Source organism: Lepidochelys olivacea (genome assembly GCF_965140295.1).
Source record: "Lepidochelys olivacea isolate rLepOli2 genome assembly, chromosome: 18".
Taxonomy (NCBI): domain Eukaryota; kingdom Metazoa; phylum Chordata; order Testudines; family Cheloniidae; genus Lepidochelys; species Lepidochelys olivacea.
The window spans coordinates 11,510,710-11,518,773 of NC_140428.1; the positions used below are offsets into that span (position 1 = coordinate 11,510,710).

The 8,064-nt window shown below is 61.8% G+C and overlaps 1 protein-coding gene across 1 annotated transcript; it reads left to right on the forward strand.

Moving 5' to 3' along the window:
• The first annotated feature begins 1,606 nt into the window (after positions 1-1,606).
• C1QB (complement C1q B chain) lies at positions 1,607-6,619 on the forward strand. The gene is made up of 3 exons (XM_084651383.1): positions 1,607-1,714; positions 2,987-3,156; positions 5,035-6,619. The coding sequence occupies exons 2-3, from the start codon at positions 3,000-3,002 to the stop codon at positions 5,604-5,606; spliced, it is 729 nt and encodes a 242-aa protein (XP_084507509.1). The 5' UTR covers positions 1,607-1,714; positions 2,987-2,999; the 3' UTR covers positions 5,607-6,619.
• The last annotated feature ends 1,445 nt before the right edge of the window (positions 6,620-8,064 follow it).

The following is an 8,064-nucleotide window of genomic DNA, read 5'->3' on the forward strand; positions in this document are numbered from 1 at the left end:
CTGGCGTGAGCTGGGGCAGCCCCAGGAGGCTGGGGAGTGCATGTGCCTGGAGCAGGGCTGAGTGTGGCCCACGGGGCAGAAGCTCGGCAGGGAGCAAGGGCAGGCGGAATCGATTTTAAGAAATGTGCCTGGTGTTACCTAGATCCAGGCCTACTCTGACTGGGGTTCTCTGGGATAGTCCAGGCCGCGTGCAGCTGGAGGAGGCGTGACTCCAGGCATGGACAGGGCCCCACAAGCCCTCCGGCTCGCCTTTCATGCAGGGGTGATCTTAGAGAGCCAACTCCTAACAGAAAGGGGCAGCCAGATGTGGCGGCTAGAGTCCCAAGGGACAGGGAATCCGGGTTCCTTTCCTCCCCACAGCACATGGCAGCCCCTCAATGTGACCCCCAGCCCAGCCGGGCTCCTGCTCCATTAGCCGCATGCCCCCAGGCTGAGAAACGCAGGGAGGGAGGGAGGGAGGGCGGTTCTTAGCGATGGGATGGAATCGCTCTCTACTGCGGCATGAGGTTTTGCCAGGTGGTGAGTGTCTCTGTGCTGGCTGTCCAGCGCTCTGTCCAGGGGACAGCATCCAGCAGAGTCAGGGGCCAGATGCAGAGGTGATGGGCACAGCTGGCCCCCTTTGACCTTTGCACACACACTCCCCAGTGGAGGCGAACCTGCAGCACTTCCACACTGAGGAGCCAGACAGAGGTGAGTTAAAGTGGGGGGTGGCCCTTCCATTTGCACCCCTGCGAGCTGCATCTCTGCCTCAGCGTCGGCCCAGCGGTGACTCCCTGGAACACGAGGGCTGGCTCAGGAGATGTGTGGGAGGGGTGAGTCTAGGCAGGCCGGGCAGCGCCGGGGATCCAAGGGAGCTGGTGGGCTGGCACGGGGGACATTACAGCCGCTCTGGCGCCCTCACACTCACATGGACCCTTGGAAGCAGGTAAGTGCAGCCCTGGGACCTCAGCACCGTCATGTCTCCCAGCCCATGTCTCGTCTGGCCCAGGCGAGTGGGTCCCAGCAGCACCAATGAGTGGGGCCAGATCCTCACCCCATGGACACCCACTGGAGTGTTTTCTTTGACCCAGGGCGTGGGAGGGGGGGCTCTGTCTGCACAGTGCCACCAGGAAGTTAGTGACACCTTCGTGTGCAGCCACAGGGCATAGGGCTGGGTGCTCACGAGTGACCCTCATTCCCACAATGCCCCCAAACCAGCTCTCTATCACCAGGGTGTAAGCGCAGAGACTGCCCTGGCTGCTCTGGGTTTTCAGAGGGGGGACTCAGAGCAGGGTCAGGGGGGCCAGGTAGAGTTGGATCTTAGCAGCCTGTGACCCTCTTGGGGAGTTTCCTATAAGGGCAGGTGAGGGCACGTACCCCAGTAAGAACAGACCCACTGAGCAGCACTTTCTAGGGCTTGGGCCAAGAGCTGCTGATGGCCAGAGGCTCTGGCCCAGCCACGCCCAGGCTCCCTGCAGGGCTCAGGCACCGGGGGTCCTGCTGAGCCTGCAGAAAGAGCCTGTGGTCAGCTCCGAGCGGGGCAGCGGGGGATGTGAAAGTGCCAGTGTGCAGAAGGGCCAGAGCCAACGATAAAAAAGGGATGTGGCCAGTTCCTCTCCTTGCCCAGCCTTTGTCTTCTCACGCAAACTTCTGCTTTCCCTGCGCAGGGTCACTGCCAAGCTGGACTGAGACGCACCCGGCCTCATCCCTGCTCGCTGCTGCAGGACGCTGCGAGGTAAGAGCGAGCCCGCACGGTGCCACAGGCCAATTCCTTAATAGCCACGAACGAGCCGGTCGCTTGGACAGAGCAGTGTCCCTAAGGGGCTGCCAGGGCTCCAGAACCCTCTCTGCACCCGGCTCCCTCTGGGCTCGAGAGCAGACTCGGCTCTGAGCTGTGGAGCAAGCCCTGCACTGAGCTCCCAAGGGGTTCTGGCCCTGCCCCAGCCATGCGTTCCCAGCCAAGCTAACCTTGCCGAGAAGCAGCTCCTGATGTTGCAGTGTTTTGTGTCTGGCTTATACGGTGCTGGGCTCTTGGTCTGTAGGACCAGGAGATTCCGAGATTCCAAGGCCAGCTTGGACCATTGTGATCATCTAGTCTGACCTGAATAACACAGGCCAGAGACCTGCCCTGAACTAATTCCTGTCCGGTGTGTCCAGGGGGGAAGTCACAGTCACAAATGGCTCGGACAGGACGGTCTGGGAGAACTGGCGAGACTGGCACACTGATGCTGGCAGTTCAGCTCAGTGCCTGATGAGACAGCCCATTAGCCTGGGGAACAGGCTCCAGCGGACAAGCCCCACAGCAGGACAAAGCCCTGGGGACAGATGGTTTGGGAGGGTGGCTTATGGATGTAACCCTGCTCTCAGTTACTCTGGAGCAAACCCAGAATCTCGCCACTGAAGCTAATGGAGCCACTCCAGGTTTGCAGTGGTGTAAATCAGAGCAGAATTTGGCCCCAAATGTTTTGGTTCTGTGGCTGGATGGGGAATTGCAGCCGGTGGAGCTGGCGGGATCTCAGAGCAGTGGGAGCTGGGGCAGGATTTGACCTGAGCTGGGTGAGGTGCCGACGTGAGAGCCATGCGTGCTGCTCTCCCTGTCCCTCCCACAGAAGCTCTGCAAACACCGAAGGTTTTGCTGCTACTCTCTCTCCCCTGCGCTACCCCGCAGCTTGGGGACTGGGCCACTGGTGCCTGAGCCTTGAGGCTGTTCTCATCTGGGGAGGGGAGGAGATGTGCGGTCCGGGGGCCAGTCTCTCCCCATTCATCCAGGGGCAGCTCCATCAAAGACAACGGGGTGTCAGGGGGAGGACTTGGGCCTGTAGCTTTTCCTTGGAGCGGCTCCTGTCGTGGACTTTGCTCCTCCGCTGCCCCCAGTACTGGGGGAATGTCCCCATGGCACGGTGCCCCAGGGCTGCGCTGTTCCTGGCAGCCTGCTGCCCAGCCCTCTGCCCAGCCCATCACCCCGTGCTGCCCTGTGAGCTGTGCTGTGTCCCTCTGCTCTCTCCAGTGCTGGTGCCGACATGATGCTGTGGGCCATGCTGCTCTGCCTGTCCATGGTCCCCCTGGCCAGGGCCGATAGCTGCAAGGGCTACGCCGCCATCCCGGGCATTCCGGGCGCACCAGGACAGCCGGGCTCCAATGGCAAAGATGGAGTGGATGGCCCGAAGGGAGAGAAAGGTGAGAAGGAGGTGGGAGCTGGGAGCAGGCAGAGCTCTGGGCCAGAGTGGTGCTATTGGGATGACAGCAGCTCCCTGAAGGCCCTTTCGGAGTAAAGCATGATTCCCGGGGTTAGCTGTTAGTGCCTGCCCAGACAGCCCGGCCCTTGCTGCTCTCCACCAGGAGGATGCATTGCTGGAAGCAAATGGTTTGCACTTTTCCAATGCAGGAACCAGCCAGCCACATGTACGAGGAATATGTCCCTCCTTGCCGCCTGGCCAAGAGGGGAGCACCAGGGGAGAGGTAGGGCTCTGGCCTGGCTGGAGAGAAAGCGGAGAGGGGAGGTGTCTGCGAGAAGGGATCCCTGCTGCAGGGGAGCAGGAATGGGGCCTGATCCAGAGGGGTGCAAGGGAGGAGCTTCGAGTGCAGACAGGAGGGGGACAGACAGAGCGCTGCACCTCGGGCAGGAGGGTGAGGGCGTTGCTATCAGGGCTACACGGGTGGCAGCCATGGGCAGTGGGTATAATAGGTTGGGGAGGCTAAGCCTCCACAAACAGGATGCGGGGCACCTCCCTCTGGAGGCACACCACTCGCCTGCCACCTTCAGAGCACTGGCCTGAGGCCCCGCTCCAGTGTCCAGCTCTTCCCCCATAGCCCCACCCACGCTGCTCCTCTTCCCATCCTAGCTCTGCCTCTCCTTCAAAGCCGGCGGGGGCTCAGGCAGGCAGGCCAGCGGGCCAGGGGCTTGGACAGGCAGGCTGGTGGCCCAGGGCTTGGCCAGCTCAGGCCAGCCGGAGGCCCATGGCTCAGAGTGACTCAGGCCAGGACTTGGGGCGGCTCAGGCAGGCTGGGGCTTGGGTCAGCTCAGGTGGGCCGGCTGGGGCTCCTCTGGGGCTCCTCTGGCTCCAGTGGGCAGGAAGGGGGTGGACTCAGGCAGAAGGAGTGGGGCAGGGGGCTGGCCTCCCCAAACAGGCGGTTCATGCATCGCCCATGGTGGCCGCAACGGTGGTAAGTTTTCAGGAGAAACAGCTAGTGCAGACACAGTCTTGTGCAGACTGCACCGAGCCAGCACCTCATCCTGGCACCGCTGCCCCTGCTGCCAGGCCATTCGAAGGAGGGCGTTTGCTCAGTTCACCGAGTGCAGCCTGGCACCTGCAGCTCGGCCTCGTGCCCTGAGCACATCCCCCCTGGGGCAGGTTCTGCAGCCTGCGGTCTGCCTGCGCTAAACAACCCAGAGACCCACCCCGGGGGCAGCCCTGGCCAGCACATGTCCTGCGAGGGGCGCTCTAGGGGCTGCCCCAGGGAAAGAACTCGCAGTGCCTGTGAAAATGGAGCCCGCATGAGCACAGCCTAAAGGGCCGACACACCGGCCCTTTGTGGGGAAGCAAATTGCCTGGTGGGATTTGGGAATCCATCCTGCAGACCTCCACTACAGGAAATGCTGGGCAGGTCCCTGTGTGTGGGGGGGGTCTCAGTGGGCACCAGTGTCCCTGTGTGAGGGGGGGGGTCTCAGCTGGCACCAGAGTCCCCATGTGAGGGGCGAGGGTCTCAGCCGGCACCAGTGTCTCCGTGTGAGCGGTGGGGGGGGTCTCAGCTGGCACCAGTGTCCCCATGTGGGGGGGGGGTCTCAGCTGGCACCAGTGTCCCCGTGTGAGGGGCAGGGGTTTTCAGCCAGCACCAGTGTCCCTGTGCCGTGGGTGGAGGACTTTCCGGCACAGAAAGCCTGGAGGAGGGTTTCCTCGTCCACCAGCCCTGAGCTGGTCGCATGGCTTTGGTGGAACATCCGAGGCCACGCTCTGGGCTCAGCAGCGAAGCTAGGAACCTGCTAGTAATAAGATGAGGAACGAGAACAGAGCCTGTGAGCCTTCCACTCCTGACTCTTCTTTTCCTGTTCTCTAGGTGCCCCGGGGCAGGTGGACGATGAAATGGAGCTGGGGGAGAAAGGAGAGCCGGGGAGCCCTGGACACCCCGGGAAAGTTGGCCCCAAAGGCCCCGTCGGCTCCAAGGGCTCTCCGGGCCCCATGGGTCCTCCTGGGCCAATGGGTGAATCTGGGGACTTCAAGACCACCCTCAAATCTGCATTCTCAGCTGCCAGGACCATTAGCATGCTGCCACGTCGGGAGCAGCCCATCCGCTTCGACCGCATCATCACCAACGAGAACGGGCACTACGAGAACAGGTACGGGCGGTTCACCTGCCGGATCCCGGGCCTCTACTACTTCACCTACCACGTCACCTCCCGGGGCAACCTGTGCATCAACATCAAGAAGGGCCAGGGCACCAAGGGGGAGAAGGTGGTGACCTTCTGCGACTATGTGCACAACACCTACCAGGTCACCACTGGGGGGGTGGTGCTGCGGCTGCAGGCAGACGAGTCGGTGTGGCTTGAGCCCACCGAGAAGAATTCCCTGGTGGGGATTGAAGGGGCTGACAGCATCTTCTCTGGATTCCTGCTCTTCCCCGACGCCTAGCCGCCTGTGGACAGCGCCCCAGCACTCACTCTCCGACGTGCTCCCCGCATGTCACTCCCGAGCGCAACGCGCTGGCACAAGCTTCCACGCTACAGCCCGTTGATACATGAAGTGCTTTCCCCAGCAGCAGCGCCGGCTACCGCTCAGGGCACAGGCCCGTGGCACTTCCCCCGCGCAGAGCTGCCTTCTCTCTGTACTGCCCGTCCCACCCCTGGTGCAGCACCAGCTTCAGCCCTACCCAGCACGCAGCCCCCTGGCAGAGAACCCACAGCAAGGGAGGCCTGGCCCCAGGAGACCCATTCTGTGTCCCTGAATCCCTGGCAAGCGCCTGTGGATCCCAGGCCCCAGCCCATAGCATTCACATAGCTTCTGCTTGCCGCGGGAGGGAGACACAACCCCTTTAAAATGAGCAAAGCACCAGCCCCCTCAGCACAGCTAAGAGTGATGGTTGGCCCAGGGAATCGCAGCCAAGTGGGGGTTCCTGTCACAGCAGTGGGGATTCCCCAGCATTAATTCTATAGCCAAGGCTTCTCACGCTGGAGAATCATGGCAGCCCAGCCCTGATAGACAAATATTTGGGTGCAGTGGAAGTGCCCACCATCCTCCCCCAGGGGGATGCCCAGCTGTGAACCGCTGTGGCCTGCTCACTGCAGCACCCATGCTGTGGGGCCGATGGGGTCAGGCCAAAGGGCCCCGCCCCAGCCCCAGCTCCCGGGAGACGATCCATCAGGAGCAATCTGAGATCTGCACTCCCCTTTCCAACCCAGCTGGAGCTGCTGGACTAGCCAGAGCCTGACACCCTGCGGCTGCCCTGCTCCAGCCTGTAGCAGGGAGGAGACCTCCAGTGAGGACACCTGCATCCTAGCCAGCCCCACTGCCTTCTCCACTCCAGTGGCTGCTTGCTGTCTGTTGGGGCTAGTGCTCGCCAGGCCTGAGCATGCTCGTACACATTCAGGCCCTAAGCCAGGCCCCACAGAGCAGAGACAGCCAATAAACTTGATTTCTGCTATTGATTTTGCTGTTCTGATTTAATTAACAAATAGTCTGCCAGTGCTACTGGGGTGGTCTGGGGCAGCCCAGTGAGGGAGGGGAAGTCCTGGCCAGCCACCAACACAGGGCTCAGCAAACACATCAGGGGCTGCTCCCAGCCAGACAGCAAGAGCTAAGACTGCAGAGCTCTTAGAGCTGGGAACATTCTGGGTGCTGCATGGCCACTGGGGGATGGTAGGGTGCTGGGTGCTGTGTGGCTGTGGAGGATGGTAGGGTGCTGGGTGCTGCATGGCTGTTGGGGGATGGTAGGGTGCTGGGTGCTGTATGGCTGTTGGGGGATGGTAGGGTGCTGGGTGCTGCATGGCCGTTGGGGGATGGTAGGGTGCTGGGTGCTGCATGGCCGTTGGGGGATGGTAGGGTGCTGGGTGCTGCATGGCTGTGGAGGATGGTAGGGTGCTGGGTGCTGCATGGCTGTTGGGGGATGGTAGGGTGCTGGGTGCTGTATGGCTGTTGGGGGATGGTAGGGTGCTGGGTGCTGTGTGGCTGTGGAGGATGGTAGGGTGCTGGGTGCTGCATGGCTGTGGAGGATGGTAGGGTGCTGGGTGCTGCATGGCTGTTGGGGGATGGTAGGGTGCTGGGTGCTGCATGGCTGTGGAGGATGGTAGGGTGCTGGGTGCTGCATGGCTGTTGGGGGATGGTAGGGTGCTGGGTGCTGTATGGCTGTGAAGGATGGTAAGGTGCTGGGTGCTGCATGGCCACTGGGGGATGGTAGGGTGCTGGGTGCTGTGTGGCTGTGGAGGATGGTAAGGTGCTGGGTGCTGCCCATTCCTGGCTCTGTGCGGTGCTGATAGATTCTCTCATCAGATGTCATTCTGTGGGCAATGGCCTTGACTGTGGCCAGAGCTCTGGGGGCTGTGGGGCTGTGGAGGGGCTGGGGCTGCAGGATTGCTGGGGCGTGTCTGGCACGTCTGGTACAGGCACCAGGGTGTGGACTCAGGGCACCGCCATGCCCAGCAAGAGCAGGTGGTGCAGGGGTTAAAGGCCCTGGTGCTGCTCAGACACTTCGGGAGACTCCTTCCCTTCCTCCCCTTGTTCATTCTGCCCTGGTGTTATGGAAACACGATGTGATGAAGTGGGACTGTTCTTAATGTTTCCTCTGAACACTGTAGGGGTGCCTCAGTTTCCCCTATGCATTTCTTAAGTCTCTAGGTGGTGGGATAAGGGGGTGTAATTGTTGCAGAGCAAAGGGCCATAAATGGCCAACACTCTGTCTTCTGGCAACTGATGGCCTGGGCCCTTCCCCCCTGCAAGGTGATAGCTAAAGGGTTGGAGAACAAAGGAATCAGGTGACCTCCTGGCCCGGAAAAGGGACAAAGCCCAGAGGAGGAGGGGCTGGAGGGGGAGTCAGTTGGGGCTGCCTGCGGACATGGAGTGAAGTGCAGATGGAGTTGTCTGGCTCACTGCCCCC